Raw genomic sequence first — 24,949 nt, 5'->3', positions numbered from 1 at the left:
TGTGCAGTCTGCCGCCCTACAGTGGGAGATTTGGGAACTCCTGGAGAAGGGGGCCATAGAGCCACTTCACAGTTCAAACCAGCTCAGGGGGTTCTATTCAATTTACTTCCTTGTTCCAAAGAAGGATGGCAGCTTTCGTCCTATCCTCGATCTCCGACGTCTGAATCATTATCTCAAGGTGCTGCAGTTTCACATGCTCCGCACAGTAGACATCCTTCAAACTATCACACTAGGAGACTGGTTCACAAGTGTCGACTTATAGGACGCCTATTTCCATGTGCCAGTGGCGCCTCATCACAGGCAGTTTCTCCGCTTTGCTTTCGAGGGACAGGCATACCAGTTCAGGATGCTTCCTTTCGGCCTCTTTCTCGTCCCTCGTACATTTACCAGATGTATGGCTGCAGCACTAGCCCCACTGCAAGCTCTTGGATTAAGAATCCTACCCTACTTAGACGATTGGCTTGTCTGCACTCCGACTCAGGAGCAGGCGCACAGCGACACAGCTATTCTACTGAACCATGTCTCTCAGTTAGGACTGACAGTGAATTTTGCAAAGAGTTCTCTTGTTCCCAGTCAACAAACAACCTTCATCTGCATTGCCATCAACTCCCTGACTATGACTGCATCGCCATCCCCGCAGAGAGTGGATGATGTAATTCGTCTCGTCTCACACGTTCAACGGGCAGTGACGCTACCTTTTGGTTTGCTGCTCCAGTTGATGGGCAGATTGGCTGCAATGTTGCTAGTGGTACCTTTGGGACTTCTGTTTTTGTGTCCCCTACAGATTTGGATCAACAATCTAGGTAAAGGAGGCAATCCGGCCACGGGTGAGCCAATGCATCCTGCCCCAGCGAGCTGTCTGGTTCCGAGAGGGAGTACCACCGTGGGCAATGTGTCGAGGTGCTTGAAGCGAAGAGGTCCACTTCCGCTACACCATACTTCCGCCAGATCATTTGAACCATAATCGAGTTCAGTCTCCACTCTCCCGGTGGTGGTTTCTGTCTGGAGAGTAAATCCGCAGCGCTGTTCTGTACGCCGGGCAGATGAACTGCTCTGACACTTTGAAGGCGAGGCAATGCCCATAAGAGAAGTCTCCAGGCTTCTGCCAATGAGTGATTTGATCTGGTGCTTCCCTGATGGTTTGTCAGGGGTGGCCATGTTCGGTCCTCAAGAGCCACCTTCCTGACACTTTTAGTTGTCTCCCTGCTCCAACACACCTGAATCTAATGAAAGGCTCATTAAAAGTCTGCTAACGAGTCTTTCACTGGATTCAGGTGTGTTGGAGCAGGGAGACAACTAAGAGTGTCAGAAAGGTGGCTCTCGAGGACCGAACTTGGCCACCTCTGGTTTATGTGACAGACTGTGGACGTGTTGTCCTACTGGACAAGAACATGTCTTCCTCTCAGGCCCGGGAGGAAATGCTTGAGAGCCAGTCACACAGCGCGAAGCTCCAGCATGTTTGTGTTGAAGTCTCTCCTGAGGACTCCAGACACCCCTCTCCATCCTGTGATTCCACACAGCCCCCCAACCTTTGAGTGATGCGTCTGTAACAACCATCTCTGGACGAGAAGTGACGGAACCCAGAGAGACACACTTGCAGATGAAGTCCACGTTCCCCCAGGGTGTGAGGTGAAGAAGGCACTGGTTGGAGAGTCGTACAAGCCTGTGTGGATGCAACTTTGAGTTGAGGCCTAGGTTGTTGACCACATCTGTAGGGGACGCAAGAACCTGGATAACTACATGTGCGCAGCACAGAGGTCGAGAATATATACCAACAAAGTCACGCCATTGGATGTGACCTGGGTGACGTCACTGGTTGTCTTTATATGCCAAACGCATCCAGCGCTCGCTTCTTTTCGGAATGAACTCGCAAGACTCTGAGTGACAAGCAACTCTGGCGGTCATCCGTAATTCATAGAACCGTAGTTACATTTGTAACTCTTTCTGTTTCATTCCTCCTGACCGCCAGAGGGCGGTGCTTTAGCAGCTGGATGACTTATTAACAACAAGGTCACGAAGAGTCACACTCACCTCACATCAGCAGTGGGGAGTGGAGGCAGACAACACTGCCGAAGTCACCGCAGGAGGAGCAGCCACATTCAGTCTGTAATAGCGGGCGAAGGTACAGGACGAAGCCCACATAGCAGCAGCACAAATATAACTCAAAAGGACACCTCTCAGTGCAGCCCAGGAGGTGGACACCCCTCTGGTGGAAAGGCACGTAACCTTAGGAGGCTGAAGACCTCTGGACCTGTATACTGTAAAATGGCATCTACGACCCAATGTGAGAGTCGCTGCTTTGAGACAGCACAGCCTCTTTTGTGATCACCGTAACACACAAACAGGGCATCTGTTTTCCGGATCCCAGCAGCCACACTAAAGCTAAAGCACCGCCCTCTGGTGGCCATCCGGAATTCATAGAACCGTAGTTACATTCGTAACTCTCGTTTTAGGTGGGGGGACCATTCGGTCTGCGAAACTGGCCGTCAAGGACTGGAGTTGAATACCCCTGATCTAGTACCATAACTGAATAATAGATGGAGCTCGTAAAATGTTAATGACACAGATGTACAAGGTCTGTGAGAAAAGTATCCGACCTCTTTATTTTATGCAAAAAAATATATGGATTTGATTCATATGTTTTTACGTCAGCCAAGCTCGAACCTTCGTGCGCATACGTGAGTTTTTTCACGCCTGTCGGTTGCGTCATTCACCTGTGGGCAGGCTTTGATTGAGCACTGGTCCACCCCTCTCGTCGTTTTTTTCATTGCGAGGAAATGGCGGAATGATTTGGGCTTTGTTCCATCAGAATTGTTTCAGAAACTGTTAGAGACAGGCAGCTGGAAACCATTCGGAAAATTCACATGGCTTTCGGTGAAAATTTTATGGGCTTAACAGAGATTAAGGCGTGTTACTACCGCTTTAAGGATGGCCCACAATGGGGCCGGCAGATAAGAGCTGGACATCAGCCATTTTCCAGCAGATTTCACTTTTAACAAGAGATTTTGTCATGGAAAGCTGCGCGGAGGCTTCGCGCATCTTGACAGAGCCGCTGATGGAGCGAGACAAAGAACACCTCCATTTTGGAGTGTCAGAGGACAAGTTGGGACATACCCAGCTCTCCACAATTTCTCTTATACTCACTCGACTGGTAAGCCACTGATTGCCAAGATAGGCATGTCCCAACTTGTCCTCTGACACTCCAAAACTGAGGTGTTCTTTGTCTCGCGCCATCAGAGGCTCTGTCATGACGCGCGCTTTCCATGACAAAATCTCTTTTTAAAAGTGAAATCTGCCAGAAAATGGCTGATGTCCAGCTCTTGTGATAACCAGAGAAATTGCACACGACGGTCCCGGATCGACACAACCATCCGTTTAGAAATGATCTGGTGGTTTCTGCCTGTTGATCGTGGCTGAGAGCGTGGCGCGCCGTGCGCCATCGTGGGCCGTCCTTTAAGCTGTAGTAACACTCCTTATTCTCTGTGAAGCCCATAAAATTTTCACCGAAAGCCATGTGAATTTTCCGAATGGTTTCCAGCTGCCTGTCTCTAACAGTTTCTGAAAAATTCCGATGGAACAAAGCCCAAATCATTCTGCCATTTCCCCGCAATGAAAAAAACGATGAGGGGGGTGGACCAGTGCTCACTCAAAGCCTGCCCACAGGCGAATGACGCAACCGGCAGGCGTGAAAAAACTCACGCATGCGCACGAAGGTTCAAGCTTGGCTGACATAAAAACATATGAATCAAATCCATATATTTTTTGCATAAAATAAAAAGGTCGGATACTTTTCTCACAGACCCCGTATGTTTTTTTCCCAACATGCTATATGTACAAATGCCTCTGCGATTTAAAAAAAAAAAAAGAGGGCGAACTTGACTTTGCAACACACTTAGCTTTCTCAAACCAGCCTTTCTCAAAGAGTGGTCTGTGGACCACTTGTGATTCATGATTGACACCTAGTGGTCCATGCATATATTGGTTAAAATTTCACATTTTAAATGAAAATCATGTTCTATTTGAAAAGTGTTTCTCAGACTGATTTAAAAATGTCTCCAAAGTCTGATAAATAGCATATATGCATTATTTTAATTAAGAACTTGACTCATGAAAATGACAATGTGAAAATGTTTTTGGATATTTATTCATTTATTTAATTATTATTAAAAATTTTGTGTTTTTATTTATTTATTTTGGATTAAGTGGTCCTTGGTCTGAAATCTTTGAGAAACACTATACTAAACCAAAGGGTAGTTTAAAGTGTTAAAGTGAAGTGCTAAGGGAGTACATCTTTGTTGAACTATCATTGCCAGACTCCGGTTACATGGGAACTGTTTGGATACAAGCTATACCACATTGCATGGCACTCAGGAGCCAGCATCTCTGTACTTAGAGTAGGACCCAGGTTAGTGTAAATATATTTATTCTTATCTCTGTCATGCTGTCTTACCTTGTTGCTTTTAGGTTTCAGGAATAGAGCATGTAGGTCGTCTGGACCCAACAGAGAATGGGCCTTTTCTTGCACTGGTGCACAAAATGAACAGTTGCCTGAGTCAAATGGAGCAGTTTCCCGTCAAAGTGCACGACTTCCCAAGTGGCAATGGCAATGGAAGCAGGTTTGTTGTTTTTTTATCAGAATAATTTTGTATGTGTGTATCGTAGTCCAAGTATGAAGAAATTGGTTAGCAGCAGGCGTGAAGACATTACACCTAAAATGTAAAAAAAAAAACAAAACATTGGTGATGGCGGAAGGAATCACCCTACTCTAGTCTTTGGGGGCATTGAGTGCCTACTTTTAGATCAAGAAATGTAATCCCTATAAATGCTTAATTGACATTCAGCCCTGCAGTTTTACAAAACACATTAGTTCCCCCCACATCACATCCTCACCAAGTCATTGCTTGTCAATGTGGTATTTGTCTCATCAGAGGGTCTCAGGCACTGAAGTTCTTCAATACACATCAACTGAAGTGTCAGTTGCAGAGACACCCCGATTGCACTAATGTTAAACAGTGGAAAGGTGGGCCTGTGAAGATTGATCCCTTGGCCCTGGTGCAGGCTATTGAGAGATATCTTGTGGTCAGAGGTGAGTGACATTTCTCACACACACACACACACACACTTACACTTGATAGCTTTACTTAATTGGGGACAAAATTGGATTTTCTCCATGTGGACACAGATTCAAGTGTTTGGCCAGTTGGAATGGAGCAAAAACTGTTTTACTCACTTGAAAAGTGGTCTGTACAGGCTATGGCAGAATCAGAGAAGAAGATGAAGACAGTGATGATGATGGTTCTGATGATGAAATCGATGAATCATTGGTATGTGATAGCCCATTGTGCCAAATAAGACTCTTTATCTTAATGCTCTTAATCCTTTGTTAATATATATTAAGAGGTTAATCTTAATTTTACTTCAGTATCATCAATACAATGCATGTAATTTATTGAACCCCCCCCCCCCCCAAGGCTGCGCAGTTCCTCAATTCAGGCAGTGTTCGTCACAGACTGCAGTTCTACATTGGTGACCACCTTCTGCCGTACAATATGACTGTATACCAGGCCGTACGGCAGTACAGCCTGCAAGCAGAAGAAGAAAGAGAGTCTACGGATGATGAGGCAAATCCCCTTGGGCGAGCTGGCATCTGGACCAAAACACACACAATATGGTAAACTGTCATGTCTTTATGTGGAAACCATAAAATGGCTCATAAAATGTCAGTCTGGGTTAATAAATAAATAAGTATACAAATATAAGTTAATGTACAAATGTATCGGATATGAAATACTTAAAGGACCTTAAAAATGTATTTGACATACGCAGACTAGTATCAGTGAGTTTTAAACATACACACAAGATTAGAATTTGAAAAGTAGATTTGGCTTTTTTTGTTTGGCTTTGAGTATAAATGATGTGACTAGTTATTATAGGAAATAATATTCAGCGGCATATAGAGAAATGAGACAGAATATCCTGTTGTGTTTACTAACAGGTATAAGCCTGTGAGAGAAGAAGAAGATGGCAACAAAGAAACGGTGGGTGGAAAGAGGGGTCGAGCCCAGACAGCGCCCACCAAAACCTCACCTCGCAACGCCAAGAAACAGGATGAGCTGTGGCATGGTGTGAATTATCTGTTTGTGAAGCGTTTTTCAAACTACCTTAAGTAATGGCTAACTTGCATTACACTTACTTAGTACAGTGCAGTCTTGTACAAAAATATTGTAGCAGTTTTACATTTTCATGCTTCAGTAAGAACTTGGTAATGGACTTAAAGACTGAACAAAGGTTCACATTGAGCAGCTAGCTACTTTTTCAGTTAGATAGTAAATTGAGTTGCTCCCAGTTTTATATTTAATGTTTGGGTTTCATCACTGATAACTTTGGACCGGAAGCTGTAGAATTTGAGTATGCAGTAGATTGCTCTGTTTGCTTTATCAGCTAAGAGATGTCATCAGATACAGGTAAAAAAAATTTACAATTCCCAGCTTGAGATTTACGCAGGCCAAAATTGGTTTATAAGAGAATATTGCACAATACCATTTGACTATATTTGGCTTAATTACTGATATTTCTTTCCAATGCTTCAGATGGTGTATGTCCCAGTGTCATCAATCCTTTAGAAACATACCTCATTTCGGAGCCACCAGAGACCATAACCTTTGATGACCCCTCTTTAGAGGTCAACCTGCTGCTGAGGGTCCTGCAATCCATTAGTAGATACTGGTTCTACTTATATGATGTAAGTCTTGTTAAGAAGACAATTCAGTTGATAAGGTGTTTGCCATTTTTGTTAATTTTACCAAGCATTATTGTGAGGATTTTTACGAGTGTGCTTGGTTGTTTTTGTTCATTTATTTTGTCTGTTCTGCTGTCTCAAACAGCTTATTGAGTGGTGTTAAACAGTTTGAACATACCAGCAAAAGCAATTACGCAGTACAGGTCTTACAAGGCTTTCATACAGGAGACACAGGTGAAACATCTGTTCCGCCCACCTAAAAGTTTGTGCACCCCTGATGATTTCCATGATTTTCTTTAGAAATCATTAGTTGTTTGGATCAGAAATTTCAGTTAAATACAACCCCTGGCAAAAATTATGGAATCACCGACCTCGTAGGATGTTCATTCAGTTGTTTAATTCTGTAGAAAAAAAGCAGATCACAGACATGACACAAAACTAAAGTCATTTCAAATGGCAACTATTTGGCTTTAAGAAACACTATAAGAAATCAGGGAAAAAAAATTGTGGCAGTCAATAACGGTTACTTTTTTAGACCAAGCAGAGGGAAAAAAATATGGACTCACTCAATTCTGAGGAAAAAATTATGGAATCACTCTGTAAATTTTCATCCCCAAAACTAACACCTGCAACAAATCAGATCTGCTCGTTAGTCTGCATCTAAAAAGGAGTGATCACACCTTGGAGAGCTGTTGCACCAAATAGACTGACATGAATCATGGCTCCAACACGAGAGATGTCAGTAGAAACAAAGGAGAGGATTATTAAACTCTTAAAAGAGGGTAAATCATCACGCAATGTTGCAAAAGATGTTCGTTGTTCACAGTCAGCTGTGTCTAAACTCTGGACCAAATACAGACAACATGGGAAGGTTGTTAAAGGCAAACATACTGGTAGACCAAGGAAAACATCAAAGTGTCAAGACAGAAAACTTAAAGCAATATGTCTCAAAAATCGAAAATGCACAACAAAACAAATGAGGAACGAATGGGAGGAAACTGGAGTCAACGTCTGTGACCGAACTGTAAGAAACCGCCTAAAGGAAATGGGATTTACATACAGAAAAGCTAAACGAAAGCCATTATTAACACAAACAGAAAAAAACAAGGTTACAATGGGCTAAGGTAAAGCAATCGTGGACTGTGGATGACTGAATGAAAGTCATATTCAGTGATGAATCTCGAATCTGCACTGGGCAAGGTGATGATGCTGGAACTTTTGTTTGGTGCCGTTCCAATGAGATTTATAAAGATGACTGCCTGAAGAGAACATGTAAATTTCCACAGTCATTGATGATATGGGGCTGCATGTCAGGTAAAGGCACTGGGGAGATGGTTGTCATTACATCATCAATAAATGCACAAGTTTACGTTGATATTTTGGACACTTTTCTTATCCCATCAATTGAAAGGATGTTTGGGGATGATGAAATAATTTTTCAAGATGATAATGCATCTTGCCATAGAGCAAAAACTGTGAAAACATTCCTTGCAAAAAGACACATAGGGTCAATGTCATGGCCTGCAAATAGTCCGGATCTTAATCCAATTGAAAATCTTTGGAAGTTGAAGAAAATGGTCCATGACAAGGCTCCAACCTGCATAGCTGATCTACTAAAGTAGAAGTTTTAGTATTAAAGTATAAGTGTAAGTCTTAGTATTAATGTACTTAGACTTTTGTTTATACTTTTCAGTATAAGCCAAGTATACTTCACTATACTATTCTTAAATATAAAATATAATTTATAAAAAGTCACCTTCAAGTATACTTACTCAATTTAGTAAAAAAAATGTATACTTATACTACACTTGAATAAACTTCTTTTTGCTAAGGGTCACCATCCTTTGCTATTTTGTTTAAATAATTATTTCACACTTTCTGAAAATACTAGAAACTTCATTTCACTTCTCGAATATCAGTGTATTTGTCTGCTAGATGATATATTTAACTGAAATTTCTGATCCAGACAACCAAGGATTTATAAAGGAGAATCATGAAAGTTATCAGGGGTGCCCAAACTTTTGCATACAACTGCAAATCAGTGTGTTGGATATCTATGAAACCTCATTGACACCATGGCAATGGCATATTTGAAAAATGCAGCATGTGGTGGGAGTGTTATCAGCATGCAACGCTCAAAGATGTGAATGGGTCCAGTTCATTTATTCAGTAGAAGTGAGCTTGACGTGAATGTCCTGCATGACAGGGGTATTAGTCTGCAGCTAGGACTTGTCCTTGTACCTTGAGTACCGTTATATTTAGGCTAGGACCCGAAACATGGTGAACTATGGCTGGGCAGAGCGAAGCCAGAGGAAACTCTGGTGGAGGCCCGCAGTTGCCTGATGTGCAAATCGGTCATCCAAACTGGGCATAGGGGTGAAAGACTAATCGAGCCATCTAGTAGCTGGTTCCCTTAGGATAGCTGGTGCTCCCCGCTTGCAGTTTTTTCTGGTAAAGCGAATGACTAGACACCTTGGGGCTGAAATGATCTCAACCTGTTTTAAAACTTTAAATGGGTAAGAAGCCCGGCTCACTGGCTTGGAGCCAGGTGTGGAATGCGAACCATCTTTGCGGGCCATCTTTAGTAAGCAGAACCCGCACTGTGGGATGAACCAAATATTTTTGAGAAGTTCACACAACATTGGGGGATTTGGATTTAAAAAAGAAAAAAGAATTACACTCGTTTCTGTCACAAACTATATAAGTAAAGTAACCATTTTGTTGTTTTGCAGAATGGTGTCTGCAAGGAAATTGTTCCCACTAGTGAATTCATTAACAGTAAGCTGACAGCCAAAGCAAACCGCCAGTTACAGGATCCACTTGTCATTATGACGGGCAACATTCCTACTTGGCTCATTGAGCTTGGGAAGACCTGGTAAAGATTTATAAATTTCACCTTTATTGTACTTATTGTAAACAGACTGTGACTGATGTGAATCAATCCTCTGAACACAAAATTCTATCCATCTTTACAGCCCATTCTTCTTCCCATTTGACACTCGGCAGATGTTATTCTACGTAACTGCCTTTGATCGTGACAGAGCCATGCAGCGCCTACTTGATACGAATCCTGAGATCAACCAATCAGATTCTCAGGACAGCAGAGTTGCACCACGTCTGGACAGGAAAAAGGTTTTTCATTGCCATGCTTATTGTTAAATAAATTATTTATTTTTAAATCATCAGCTTATGTCTTGTTGGAGTTGGGTATCATTTTAGCATTTTGTCATTAAAAATTTATTTTTTGTTATGAATCGCAAACCAAACATTGCTTACCTGGTCCATATTTTTGCCAACTTTGTGTGTGTATCTGTCTGTTTTTCAGAGGACGATAAATCGTGATGAGCTGTTAAAACAGGCAGAATCTGTTATGCAGGACCTCGGTAGTTCCAGGGCCATGCTGGAAATTCAGTATGAGAATGAGGTAATGTCTGCATAATCTGAAAATGTATGTCTTCAAGTTGTTTACAACAGCATACTTATGTAAAAGCCGAATTTAGGTGTGTAACAAATTACAAGATTAATGGTTTGGATCAGGTCATGGTGCTTAGTTTCTGATCATTCTTGGATGAGCAAAAAGAAAAGATGCAATAAATGTCAATTTCAATTTTTTGAAGAATTAAAAAAAAAAAAAACAAAACAAGGAATTTTTTCCCAAGGTTCTTAATGGGAAGCAATGTGTCCAATAGTCAAGTAATATTTTTACAAGGATCTGCTGAAAGGTTCTGCTTCATCTGTGATCATCTCATGAGCAAGCAAGATATTCGCATGAATCGCGTATCTGCTTACAGCTTGGAATTTTCTCGTTTAGACAGTGTCCTTTTTCTATCTAGTCACCCCCATTCCACACTTGTGCCAATGCCAGACAAATTTTTGGTTTCCGTTAGTAATAGTGTAGCAGATAAATGAATATATCATAAGAATCTTTCATTTTATGATACAAGCAACCAAATATGGCACAATGGTGTGTCTTGGTCTACTTTTTGCAACAAAATCTTTAGCCACTTCAGTTTTCAAGATGGTGGCTGTTTTTTTCTGGGTGGTGGACAGAAATACAAGCCCAGTTCCAATGAAGTATTTTGAAATGGATGCCTGCAACACATTTCAAAAAAGCTGGGACAGTGGTATGTTTAGTACTGTGTTACATCACCTTTCCTTCTAACAACACTCAATAAGCATTTGTGAACTGAGGACACTCATGATTGGGTATAAAAGGAGCATCCCCAAAAGTCTCACCCATTCACAAACAAAGATGGGGCAAGGATCACCACTTTGTGAACGACTGCGTGAAAAAATAGTCCAGCAGTTGAAGAACAATGTTTCTCAATGTTCAGTTGCAAGGAATTTAGGGATTTCTAAAGTCTTTTTGGGTGGCGCTGCTCTTGTGGCAACACGCAGCTGGTGTTCTGTGTGTCCTATTTTATGTTCCTTTTAACCTGTTTTAAGTGTTTGGTTTTGGAAACCTGTACGCTTGTGATTTGTTTTAAGAGTCTCTGCCGTAATGGAGATGATTTATCTCTTATTCACATCGTTTATTTCATGTCTGTTTTTAATGCAGTGCCGCCTGAGGGATTGAAGGTCACAGGCATTCAATGTTGGTTTTCATTCTTGTAGCTTACGTGTAGAAAGCTCTCCAGATTCTCTGAATCTTCTGATTATATTTTGGACTGAAGATGATGGAATCCCTAAATTCTTTGCAGTTGAACATTGAGAAACATTGTTCTTAAACTGTTGGACTATTTTTTCACGCAGTTGTTCAGAAAGTGGTGAGCCTCACCCCATCTTTGCTTGTGAATGGCTGAGCCTTTTGGGGATGCTCCTTTTATACCCAATCATGACACTCACAATTAGTGTCCTCAGTTCTCAAACACTTATTGAGTGTTGTTAGAAGGAAAAGTGATGTAACACAGTGGTGAACATACCACTGTCCCAGATTTTTTGAAACATGTTGCAGGCATCCATTTCAAAATAAGCAAATATTTGCACAAAAACAATAAAGTTTGTCAGTTTGAACATTAAATATCTTGTCTTTGTGGTGTATTCAATTGAATATAGGTTGACAAGGATTTGCAAATCATTGTATTCTCTTTTTATTTACATTTTACACAACGTCCCAACTTAATTGGAATTGAGGTTGTATGTATTTGTATCCAATAGTTGCACAATGTTGGTTTATTTGTGTTGTACCTGTTAAATATTGTATTGTGGACTTCAGGCAATATTTTCATGTTGTATATGTTTTTAGTCCCGTATATTCTGGCCTAAAAGTCACACCGGAGTATAAGTCGCATTGGTTTAGTGTTGCACTCTGCCGAAGGTCTGTAATCGTGATAGTCAGTTAAGAAAATGGCTATCGCAAAGCGTTTTTTTTTTTTTTTTTTTTTTTTTTTTTTTCCTTCAACGACATCGTACAAGTTTTAGAAATCCGCGGACCCTAAGCTGTTCTGATCTGTGTACAGATCAGTGTCTGCGGAACTCTGCGGAGTAAATTTCTTATGTCAAAGCGTGGCTGTTGTGACAGTTGTCGTAAAGTGGGACTGGTTGCTTACTACTGTCAGGTGTTTTTCAGGCTGCCTGATCACGCATTACGTGATCAGGCAGCATTTATGCCATTGTATTTCTTAGATTTTTCACAGTTACATTGATGATGACACTTATAAACGTGTACAAAGCTGAGCCTCAAGCAGGTTGTTTTTGACACGCTGCATTCATGACTAATGGATGTGCACATGCACCAAGTCTTCATCCACAGTCTAGTCAGTTGTTTGGGACTTTTCCTCTTCCTCGTTTAACAGTGATTACCAAATGGATTTTTTGAGCCTAGCATTGATCTTGATCTGATTACTTTCTATGTGAAACATTTCCAAAAGTGACAGCAGTCCAACACCAACTTATGGCGAGCTCAGTTTTAAATTGGCTCACAGTGGCATTTACTGTTGACATTGTTACTGCTATGGACATTAACGTCATTGTTGGTGCTGTAACAGCACACGCACACATGCATGAATGCCTGTTCATTGGCGTTACAACAGTGCGTGCACACAGACATAAATGTCTGCTGGTTGGTGCTGTAACAGCACACGACATGAATGTCTTCTTTGTGTACTTAAACATTCTTTGCTGTTTGCTAAAGGCATTTATTTATATTTATTTGCTTGAAGTGAACATGACTGCTAATTATAATTTATGTGGAGCCTGACATGAGGAAAAGCTCATAATATTGACACCATCATGATCACTTGTTTCAAGAACCCGACTCTGTTTTAAATGCGCGCTGAAAGTAATAAAGCCCTGTCAGGACATTTCCACCTCTCTTGTTTTTTTAAAACAAAAAGGAAACTTAATGGTGTGTTTCTCATTTCAGGTATAAAGAAAATGTGTGGTTTTGAATTGTGATTTTTATTTTTTATTTTTTCTGTTTATGTCGCACTGAACTATAAGTCACAGGACCTCTCAAATTAGTCTAAAAAACTGTGACTTGTACTCCAGAAAATATGGTTAGTAGACATGTATGCTGCAGAAATGCGATAGTGTTTGGGGTGTAAGGGTTTAGTCATCTTTTACTTTTAAAGTCAGCCTTGCCCTTTAGATCAACACAAATCCTCACTGCTGACAATTGTCTAAATGTGGATGCAAGTGGCTTTGCAGAGGAAAATGTGCTACAACTTTGGGTTGAACTGCACAACACTGTAGTTTCAAATGTGAAATATCAACTTTATGTACTGTAATGTAATTAGTGCTTAATGGCCTTTCAGACCTTGATGATTTAGCCAGCTATGCCGACTTATTAAAAATATCCATAATATGCTGGCATATGTCTAATAAGTTATGGGTAAGTTTTGCATAAGCGAAGTAAATAGTAAGTAAAAAGTAAAAAGTTATTTGTATGGCACCTTTCAAGATAAAATCCCAGAGTGCTTTAAAGTGGAAAAAATAAAATGGAAAGGCAAAAATTTAAAACAGTAACGTAAAACTAGTTAAAAGCAAGCCTATACAAGTGGGTCTTGAGCTTCTCTTTAAAAGTTCCAGCAGAGTCCACAGAATCTAGATGCAGTGCATTCCAAAGTTTCTCCATCAGTCTTCAGCCAAGTTAATACCAAGTTGAAGTAAGCTGGTATACGTCGTCGTATGGTGAGTCTGTCACCATATGGCTCATATTAGGGTGGTCCTGAAAAACAAATTTCAACTTTTTCCGAGGTGCATCTTCATTTTTTGGTTCCTTTTGGGGTAAAAAATTTTTGGTTCCTTTTGGGGTAAAAATAAATTCTGTGAGAAAATATTAACCGCTGCTGCCCGTCCCCCGTTTTTTGTGACGTGTGAGTGACATTTTAGTTCATTAGTGGCAGATTTTGTTACATCTGCCTCAGGTCACATTTTTGAGGCATTCATCATCAACATGGACTTCCTCATCAAGGACCCCTAAGAGTGGGAGGATGACCCGTCCTTCCAGTTGTCACAGCAGGTCCTGGATAACATTCCCGCTGTCAATGATTTTGCTGAGTGAGGAGTTGCACTTATCCAGGATTACAATCAGATCCTAATCAAGGATAAACAGCAGCGCCAATACCTGCTGCAAGCTCTTGAGTGGCATCGTCAGTTCCTGTAGGTGAAGAAAATCAGAACCAAGTGTCACTCCTCATGACTTTTTCACCAAATACAGTAGGGAAGAAAGTACTTACAAGTTATGGAGAAGGCTGACATTTTCAGCGTATGTGCAGTTCTACTGTGAGAGACAGAATTTTAAAAAAATCCAGGAAATTACACTGAGTTTTAAATAATTTATTTGCATTTCATTGCATGAGAAAGGTATTTGATACATTAGAAATACAGAACTTAATACATGGTACAAAAACCTTTGTTTGAAATTACAGAGACTAAACGTTTCCTGTATGTCTTAACAAGGTTTGCACACACTGCAGCAGGGATTTTGGCCCACTCCTCCATACAGATCTTCTCCAGATCTTTCAGGTTTCTGGCCTGTCTCTGGGCAACACGGAGTTTCAGTTCTCTCCAGAGATTTTCTATTGGATTCAGGTCTGGAGACTGGCTAGGCCACTTCAGGACCTTGATGTGCTTCTTACAGAGCCACTCCTTGGTTATCTTGTCTGTGTGCTTTGGGTCATTATGTTGGTACACCCATCCACGACCCATCTTCAGTGCTCTGACTGAGGGAAGGAGGTTTTTGGCCAAGATCTCGCGATACATGGCCCCGTTCATCCTCCCCTCAATGCGGTGCAGTCGTCCCGTCCCCTGTGCAGAAAAGCATCCCCAAAGCATAATGTTTCCACCTCCATGCTTCACAGTAGGGATGGTGTTATTGGGGTTGTACTCATCCTCCTTCTTCCTCCAAACACGGCGAGTGGCATTTCGACCAAAAAGTTCTATCTTGGTCTCATCTGACCACATGACTTTCTCCCATGACTCTTCTGGGTCATCCAGATGGTCATTGGCAAACTTCAGACGGGCCTGGACATGTGCAGGCTTGAGCAGGGGTACCTTGCGTGCGGTGCAGGATTTTAATCCATAACGGTGTAGTGTGTTACTAATGGTCCTCCTTATGACTGTGGTCCCAGCTCTCTTCAGGTCATTGACCAGGTCCTGGATTGTAATTCTAGGCTGATTCCTCACCGTCCTCAAGATCATTGATACCGCACGCGGTGAGATCTTGCAGGGGGCCCCAGACCCAGGGAGATTGACTATTGTCTTTAACTCCTTCCATTTTCTGACAATTGCACCAACAGTAGTAGACTTCTCACAAAGCTGTTTGGCTATTCTCCTGTAGCCCACCAGCCATGTGAAGGTCTATAATTTTATCCCTGATGCTCTTACACAGCTCTTTGGTCTTGGCCATTGTGGAGAGGCTGGGGTTTGTTGGCATATGTGCACGTCTTTTATACTCCTAATGAGTTCAAACAGGTTCAGGTAATACAGATAATGAGAGAACAAGAGGGCTTCATAAAGGAGAACTAAGAGGTCTATGAATGCCAAAATTCTAATGTATCAAATACCTTTTTCATGCAATGACATGCAAATAAATTTTTTAAAACTCATACAGTGTGATTTCCTGGATTTTGTTTTTTAGATTCTGCCTCTCACAGTAGAACTGCACATACACTGAAAATATCAGCCTCCTCCATAACTTGAAAACTTGCAAAATCGCAAGTGTATCAAGTACTTTCTTTCCTCACTGTAGGTGGACAGTGACATGTAGTACTTTTTGTTATAGGGATACGATGCTATGTGCGCTCTGATTGGCTGATTTCTGGTCAGATATTTTCCCATATCAGACCGTTACCATGACAATCGGTCCGGATCGTGTATCAGATTCGTGACAAACCAGAAAGCTAAAAACACCAAGTTGGACATGAACATACTCCATAAATAGAGAAATAGCATTGGAAAAAACACAGACAGAAAACTTACCAGCTAAAGACCATCTGTTAGCAAGTTATTCATGGAGGTGAAGAAAGCAAACGGGTCTACAAACAGGAGTACGAGCTCAAAACCATCAGCAGCTTTCATATTCTGGTGATAACATAAGTTTTCGCGCGCGCATGTGTGTGTGTGTTTTATATATATATATATATATATATATATATATATATATATATATATATATATATATATATATATATATATATATTACACAGTGAGGAAAATAGTAGAGAAGCGTGAATCTAGATCTCCATACAGATCTTCTGTAGATCTGTATGGAGGAGTGGACCAAAGTCCCTGCTGCAGTGTGTGCAAACCTGGTGAAAAACTACAGGAAATGTTTGACCTCTGTGATTGCAAACAAAGGTTACTGTACCAAATATTAACATTGATTTTCACAGGTGTTCAATTACGTATTTGCAGCAGTAACATACCAATAAATTATTTAAAAAAAAAATCACATTGTGATTTCCGGATTTTTTTTTTTTTTTTTTTTTAGATTATGTCTCACAGTGGACATGCACCTAAGATGAAAATTTCAGACCCCTCCATGATTTCTAAGTGGGAGAACTTGCGAAATGGCAGGGTGTTCAAATACTTATTTTCCTCACTATATATATATATATATATATATATATATATATATATAAACAAATTATTAACCTCACTCGGTCTGTACGGGAATATCAGATCTCAGTGTTTTTTACTGTCAACACCTCAGTCTGATATTTTCCCGTACAGACTTCGTGCTCTGTTTAATCTCCTTTAATCTCTCCTGTATTGTCAGTTAAAGGAGAGATGTTTCAATTGGGATTTCATTTTTAAACAGTTACATGACTATTGCTGGTTTGCACTAATATGCTCATCCATTCCACCCCGCGTGCATCAAACCACAGCCACCTATATTTGTTTGCCAATGTGTTTTACTTGTGAAAATAGGTAATTTTAAAGTTTCATGTGGCTGAAGGCTTTTTGAAAGAAAAGGACTTCTCAGAAATATTTATACTGAATTTGGTGCTTGTATCATCAACTGAATGATTCTTACACTTATGTGCTGCACTATAAAGAACTCGGGTGTCTTTTGGCACCAGCAGTGTACAGCTGCTTACATCTCTGTGTCACGAGTGTAAGGGTCCGCTTTTATATCACCAACTAGTGGGGAGAAGCTGCTCAGATTTAGAACTTTGGCACAGGGTACCAGTGTCGCAGACCGAATGGTCCTCCCTAAAAATTGGTCCACCCTGTCTCCACTGCGCATGCCTCATTTGGGACCACAGCAGCTGGTCTGAGACTGACTCTCTACACCCAAAGCGTTCAAAGGGATTAATATGATTATTAACCATCAGATGACAAGGTAAAACCTCTTAAATCATTCTAAACTCAGTTTTAAGCAGAAAACGAGGCGATAATCGGTGAGCAGTTACTGGCGCTCTGAAATGACGTTATCGCTGCTGCAGCAGCGCTCTGATTGGTCTGCTGTCTTTTATGATGAAATAATGCTGAATTTTTGTGGAAATGATTGTTGTACAAAAACTTCAGATATCTGTCGCAGAGATAGGTGATGACTGGAGTGCCGTTTTAAGCAGAAACGAGGTGATAATCTGTGAATTACTGGTGACTCTCAGAAATGACGCTGCTGAGCTGCAAAATGACGCATGCGCAGTGAAGGCAATGGGGACCAGTTGTTAGGGGGGACCGTTCGGTCAGCAACACTGGCTATTCAAGGAGAGTTATGAGACTTTTTACTTTACCGTTGTGGTTTTTAACAGTATTGGAGGACAGGCATAAGTTTCTATATTTTTTGTTTAGGTCGGCACAGGCCTTGGCCCCACTTTGGAGTTTTATGCTCTAGTGTCCCAGGAACTCCAGCGGGCGGACCTTGGATTGTGGAGGGGTGAAGAAGTCACTCTGGCCAATCCTAAAGGTACCGTTGTAGTCAGAGCAGTCACAGCATGCACCCTGGACACTAGAGTGCATGTGGAAAGTATTCAAAATGCTTCACTTTTGCCACATTTTGTTATGTTACAGCCTTAATCCATAATGGAGTAAATTCTTTTTTTTTTTTTTTTAATAATGGCAATTTGGGAAAAAGTTTTTTTTGTTTTTTGTTTGTTTTTTTTACTTTTTGCAAATTTATTAAAAATAAAAAGCTAAGAAATCATATGTACGTAAGTATTCACACCCTTTGCTCAATACTTTGTTGATGCACCTTTGGCAACAATTACAGCCTCAAGTCTTCTTGAATATGATGCCACAAGCTTGGCGCACCTATCTTTGGGTAGTTTTGTCCATTCCTCTTTGCAGCATCTCTCAAGCTCCATCAGGTTGGGTGGGGATGGTCGGTGCACACCCATTTTCAGATCTCCAGAAATGTTCAATCGGGTTCACGTCTGGGCTCTGGCTGGGCCACTCAAGGACATTCACATAGTTGTCCTCAAGCCACTCCTTTGATATCTTGACTGTGTGCTTAGGGTCATTGTCCTGCTAAAAGGTTGACCGTCACACCACTCTGAGGTCAAGAGCGCCCTGGAGCAGGTTTTCATCCAGGATGTCTCTGTACATTGCTGCATTTATCTTTCCCTCAATCCTGACTAGTCTCCCAGTTCCTGCTGCTGAAAAACATCCCCACAGCATGATGCTGCCATCACCATGCTTCACTGTAGGGATGGTGCCTGGTTTTCTCCAAACGTGACACCTGGCATTCACACCAAAGAGTTCAATCTTTGTCTCATCAGACCAGAGAATTTTGTTTCTCAAAGTATCCTTTGAAGTTATCTAGCACCAAAACCATCCAATTGTTGCCTTTGGTCACCTTTTATTGTCCAAGTGTCACAGCTAAAAATAAAAAGTAAGACAGGAAGCACCAGAACCCAGACATGTCTAATGTCAACTCACAGGATATGTTCTAAATCAATCAATCAGTCAATCAATTTTATTTATATAGCACCAAATCACAACAAACAGTTGCCCCAAGGCGCTTTATATTGTAAGGCAAGGCCATACAATAATTACGTAAAAACCCCAACGGTCAAAATGACCCCCTGTGAGCAAGCACTTGGCGACAGTGGGAAGGAAAAACTCCTTTTTAACAGGAAGAAACCTCCAGCAGAACCAGGCTCAGGGAGGGGCAGTCTTCTGCTGGGACTGGTTGGGGCTGAGGGAGAGAACCAGGAAAAAGACATGCTGTGGAGGGGAGCAGAGATCAATCACTAATGATTAAATGCAGAGTGGTGCATACAGAGCAAAAAGAGAAAGAAACACTCAGTGCATCATGGGAACCCCCCAGCAGTCTAAGTCTATAGCAGCATAACTAAGGGATGGTTCAGGGTCACCTGATCCAGCCCTAACTATAAGCTTTAGCAAAAAGGAAAGTTTTAAGCCTAATCTTAAAAGTAGAGAGGGTGTCTGTCTCCCTGATCTGAATTGGGAGCTGGTTCCACAGGAGAGGAGCCTGAAAGCTGAAGAATAAAGAATATAATGACCAAGTACCAAAACAGAGGACAAACAAACAAAAAAAATGCTGATGTCATTTGAGGGGGGGACATGAGATCAAACCCTGCTTTGTATTAATTTTTTACATACCACCTGGTTTACAAACTAGTTTCAGGATGGGAGAGGTCTGTGCATAACTTTGCATAGTTAATCAGGATTGAATGAGTTTTTTTTTTTTTTTTTATCTGGGTAAAACAGCATCATTATCATGGTTGAGCTTTCATAACTTAGAATTTAAATTCTTCAGTATATGTATGCACTTCAGACAACTTTATTGATCCCAAAAATGGGCAATTATGTTTACACTCCAATTACCTCAGGCAAGATACAGCAATTAGTCCACAATTACTACTTGTTTACAGTAATAATGGCACACATCAAAATTCAAGACAACACATATACATTTGACATTGTTTATGTGCACTAAACTTGAAGCAGTCCGTCATCCGAATTGAGGTAAAGTGGGTGAAGGCCGCTGCAACTGTAAGTCGTGCCGCCAAGACCAGCTTGAGAGAGGACAAGGCCTGCCGTAGGGAGGGAGAGGCAGAGAGTGGCCCAGTGTCCAGACGGACAGCCCGGAAGGCCGCGTGAGGCGCCATCGACAGTCCTTAACTGTCCATGTTGGGGGGGGGGGGGGGGGATCCCAGTCCTGAATCAGTCCACCAGAGTCTCAAGGTCCCACAGTCAACATCTCAGGACTGGGAAGGGAGGGAGGAAGACGACGAGGGACGGGGGGAGACGAGGAGCGAGGCTATCAGCAGTGTTCCTCGGGGGGAGGATTTTATCCCAGCGGCCTTGAAGGACAGCTGGTGTTTGGAAACCAAATAGATATCCAGATTAACAGACGCCTGGCAGATTCCACAGTCTGAAACTTCAGAGTGGCTCCCAAATACATCTGAATAGAGGAGAGATGTGGTCTTACAGACGATCAAAGCGGTTTTCCAGTACAGCCATTCTCCCCGAGATGGATTCCAGCGTGCGGTTGACACCCGCCGACTGAGCTGACAATGCCCTTCCAATCAAATCAATCATGTGGGGCATCCTGGACGGGCCGTGCTGTGGCGGCTCCACACAGCAGAAACCCAGTCACCACAGCTCCAAATAAGTAAACATCTTCAACGTCCTCCACAGACAACGTGTACAGGCACATGACTTGCCACCTCTGCCAGCTGTCCATCACGTAACCCGCCACGTGTCCCGGCAGGACAGGTCGGGTCCTCTGCTCCCGAGTGTCTTGTGGAAAAAATAGTATCAATTGCGTTCAGAGACCACTAGATCAGATTAGACTAGATGCACTAGTGCATGTACAGACCCTGCTCTGACTGTAGCATTTAAATATGTAATTTATGATTTGATGTGGATGCACATTTGTGTGTCAGATCAAGTCTTTCTTTTGACATGGACTCTGTGACAGTGTTTCAAAACATGTTTTGAAACATCCTTGAGCATTGTTTTGCGTTAAGTTACCCAGGGTTACGGTACCCAGGACAAGTTTTAGTAGCACCCATACAGTCTATTTATTACAATTTTACTTTCCCATTCTGTTGAATATTTAGTTACATTTTTGCACACATAGTGGGAATCATGTTTTATCTTGAGGTGGCAAGTTTAACTTTTTTTTTTTTTTTTCCCCTGACTGCGTTGATGTGAATGGTAGGCTTGTGGCAGATAAACTACATGTAAATTGAACCACAGCGCTTCCTAATTTTCCATAACGCATCTATCATCTGCTAACCATCCAACAGGTGGCAGATAGATCAGTGGTAAAATACATAGACAAAACAGTTTTTCAGTCGAGATGGTGCATCAAAGCTCAAGCTATACGAATCGGTTAATCATCTTTGTCTTCTTGAAAATTTGGTGATAGCATTCATTGCTTACAAATTGTTTTCTACACAGTGTGGCAGGAATGGACTATCCCATGCACCTGCTTATCTACATTTTTCTTATTCAAGATCTGTGTTGACACACACATGATTTATCACCTTTTCCACAACAGGAAGTCAAGAGGGAACAAAGTACATGTTCAGCTCCAGAGGACTGTTTGCTGTTCCCTTTGGAAGGACAACCAAACCAGCACATATTGCCAAAATTAAAATGAAGTTCCGTTTCTTAGGAAAGCTCATGGCCAAAGCCATTATGGACTTCAGACTGGTAATTACATTATTAATGTTAGATCATGTCATTTGTTTTATTATAGACCTAATGTATTTGTGATTGCCCTCCCACTCCTAGCTGGATCTGCCCCTAGGGTTGCCATTTTATAAATGGATGCTACGGCAAGAGATGTCCATAAGCTCCCATGACCTGGTGAACATTGATCCTGGTGTGGCCAAGTCTATCCAGCACTTAGAGGATATTGTCCGCCAGAAGAAGCAGCTGGAACAGGACCGATCACAGGTATTGCACAGCTAACACTTTGAAAGCTGGTCATGGCAAAATCTTCAGGGGCTAAAGTCCTCCGTCACTATGACAGATTGCCGTCATTTGGACTGCCAAAAGGCAGGTTTTGCACTGATGCCGTCCTGACAAAAAAATGAAGACTGGACTAGCAAAGATCAGAGTGCAGAGTTTTACAAACATATTTTGGAACTTTTCTTTCAAAGTCTGTTCTGAGTGTCTCTGTGAGTGTCCTCACTGTGGTTAAACTAAAAACAGCTGCAGACATGGGACTGGTTAACCTAAAATCTCTTTGAGGATGACACAACATAACATTCACTCATAAATGTTCTTACCTCTCAATAAGGCTGCGCCTTCCTGTGAAGCAATATCTTTTTTAATGTAATATCTAAGCTTGGACATTACTGGGATTGTTTGGGGTTCTAGCTTTAAAATCAGGTCAGTTAGGATGAGGGAAACCAAAAATATGAAAATGATTACAGCTCTTGTGACTAGTAATCTGATCAAATAAACATGTCGGTTGTCATATCAGTTATGGCGGAAGGCAAAGAAAAGGTGAAAATATGCAAAAGAAAATACAAATACAGCACACATTAAGCAGAACAACTAAATTGGTGGGATTGGTGTGAGAAAATAGTCATCTAAAACTCCCCAGAATGCATTCCTGGACACCAAAACCTAACATTTTCTGGTGGCCCTGGACCCCGTGCCAACAAAGTCGCCTCCCCCCCACACACACACAAAAAAAAAACTTTGCATCCTGGATACAGGCGTGAGATTTTCATTGGTGTTGACTTAAGTAAAATGTGTAGAAAAGCTGTGCCCTTAAAATGTGTTTATCCTGAAGTATTTAAATAATGTGTAGGTTAAAGTCTTTCTGTAATGATGCTGTATTAGAGAAGATCAACAATGGTTAGTGAGTGAAATATAATCATGTTCAGCAGGAGAACAATTTGCTGGTTTCTTAGCTAAATGCTAAGATGCGATTGCAAAAGGTTTTCTCTCAAAAGGTAGATGGTGAACAGTTTGATTTGGCTGTGAAAATTTTTATTTTATTTTGCTTTAATCCCTGAATCTTTGGCCCTGATTGATGCTCACTGCTTCTTCGCTCAAAATGAAGAGAGATCTGCAAAATTATTTTATGGAAACTGACTGTGAAGACACCAATGCTTTGAGTCAATGCAAAGATTTGAGTGGATTCTCCACATTGTGGATTCTGAAATGAAGGTGGGCCAATCATTTTTGTTTTGTACTTATAGCCAGCTGTTTTGTTCAGTTATGACAGTGATTCCTAAGGTATAAAGATGACCCCATTGAATTAAAACGTAAATATTTCACATTGTTCTCTGTGACTTTTCTTTGCTTAAGAAACCTCTTTAATGTTTTAATGTGTGCACATATACAGTAAGCATTCTTAACTCCCCGGTGTGTGTGTGTGTGTGTGTGTGTGTGTGTGTGTGTGTGTGTGTGTGTGTGTGTGTGTGTGTGTGTGTGTGTGTGTGTGTGTGTGTGTGTGTGTGTGTGTGTGTGTGTGTGTGTGTGTGTCTGTCAGACAAAGGAGATGCTGCAACAGGCACTGGAGAGCCTAAATATGAATGGCTGCTCAGTGGAGGACCTGGGTTTGGACTATACTCTTCCAGGTTTCCCAAACATTGAACTAAAAAAGGGTGGCAAAGACATACCTGTAACAATCTACAACCTGGAGGAATACCTCAGGGTAGGTTACTGCTTGTTGCTTCTCCCCAGCATCTTGCTTTCTTGGTATTTGGTTTCATTAAAAGCTCCTCTTGATAATATTTTGCAATGTGATTTTCTTTGCCAATAGTTGGTGGTGTATTGGACTCTTAACGAAGGTGTTTCCCGGCAGTTTGAGTCCTTTCGGGAAGGATTTGAATCAGTCTTCCCCCTGCACCACCTACTGTACTTCTACCCAGAGGAGGTAAGCAAAATTATTAATTTGTTTATGTTTTTACAGTGGTGTGTAAGTTGTTACAAATCATCATGCAGACTATGAAACATTTGTTTTTCTTTCGCAAGTCATGCTGTCAGTAAAATTACATTATTGCCACTGCCATTCAATAGAGGGCGCAACGGTCGAGAGGGGTTGAGAGTTTTATTGTGCAATTCAAGAAGGGTTTGACAAAATTTGAAAGCAAGGGTGAATGAGTTATATTTTCTTCTTAGGCATATTTTTTTTTTTTTTTTTTTTTTTTTTTTTTTTTTTTTTTTTTTTTTTACTTTCAGTTAGGGTGCCAAAGAAGCCCACAATGCACCCCTCTTAGGATTCATTGCTACCATAATTTTTTATGTTCCTTGGGTATCTAAGAATGGGATTTAATCTGTCCCCAAAAGAAACGTAAAAATCATGGTGGCGATGGCTCTTACTGGGTGTACATGGCAATACCCTCGAGTCCCCTTGACTACCTCTTGCCTGATACAACCCTCTCACCTGAAAAGAATGGTCATCCACTTTATTACTTTGTAGCAGATTATCAAATCATATGTGGGCATGGAAATCTTTAAGGAACTGCACACTTGTGCAACAATGAAAATAGTTTAGACTATTTTAGATAATCATCTATAAATGACACCCATGACATGATAGATGGTGCCAAACTGTTTTGTTCAATAGCTGAAAGGTTTGGTTGTCTGAAACACACCAAACCATTTAAATTTATTATTTTTAATTAGCCCCATATTAATTTATAGATCCAGTAGGGGAAAAGCTATGCAAGCACTCAATGAGAGAAAATATGGAATTATCAGAATCTGTCTGTGTAGATGAACTTGCATTTGTGGATTTGTTTCTTGAAATGGAAAGGTGATGCCATAATTTTTTTCTTCTGCATGATCTGTGAAACAATGTTATTACCAGTAATCATG

General features: G+C 41.2%; 1 protein-coding gene across 8 annotated transcripts in view; it reads left to right on the top strand.

The window, feature by feature from the left end:
* The window catches only part of trip12 (thyroid hormone receptor interactor 12), a 183,472-nt gene that overhangs the window by 143,848 nt on the left and 14,675 nt on the right, over window positions 1–24,949 (top strand). For all 8 annotated transcript variants that reach the window (XM_034168159.1, XM_034168158.1, XM_034168157.1 and 5 more), the window contains 14 exons: window positions 4,465–4,616; window positions 4,929–5,086; window positions 5,251–5,324; window positions 5,472–5,671; window positions 5,996–6,123; window positions 6,591–6,742; window positions 9,472–9,614; window positions 9,715–9,871; window positions 10,065–10,163; window positions 17,984–18,098; window positions 21,666–21,820; window positions 21,902–22,066; window positions 23,619–23,783; window positions 23,892–24,005. In XM_034168159.1, the coding sequence (XP_034024050.1) occupies window positions 4,465–4,616; window positions 4,929–5,086; window positions 5,251–5,324; window positions 5,472–5,671; window positions 5,996–6,123; window positions 6,591–6,742; window positions 9,472–9,614; window positions 9,715–9,871; window positions 10,065–10,163; window positions 17,984–18,098; window positions 21,666–21,820; window positions 21,902–22,066; window positions 23,619–23,783; window positions 23,892–24,005 (1,977 nt within the window). The remainder of the gene's footprint in view (window positions 1–4,464; window positions 4,617–4,928; window positions 5,087–5,250; window positions 5,325–5,471; window positions 5,672–5,995; window positions 6,124–6,590; window positions 6,743–9,471; window positions 9,615–9,714; window positions 9,872–10,064; window positions 10,164–17,983; window positions 18,099–21,665; window positions 21,821–21,901; window positions 22,067–23,618; window positions 23,784–23,891; window positions 24,006–24,949) is intronic.

Source organism: Thalassophryne amazonica, chromosome 4 (genome assembly GCF_902500255.1).
Source record: "Thalassophryne amazonica chromosome 4, fThaAma1.1, whole genome shotgun sequence".
In the NCBI taxonomy this organism is placed as follows: domain Eukaryota; kingdom Metazoa; phylum Chordata; class Actinopteri; order Batrachoidiformes; family Batrachoididae; genus Thalassophryne; species Thalassophryne amazonica.
Note: the sequence above shows the minus strand (reverse complement) of the source record. Positions and strands in the feature narration are given on the sequence as shown.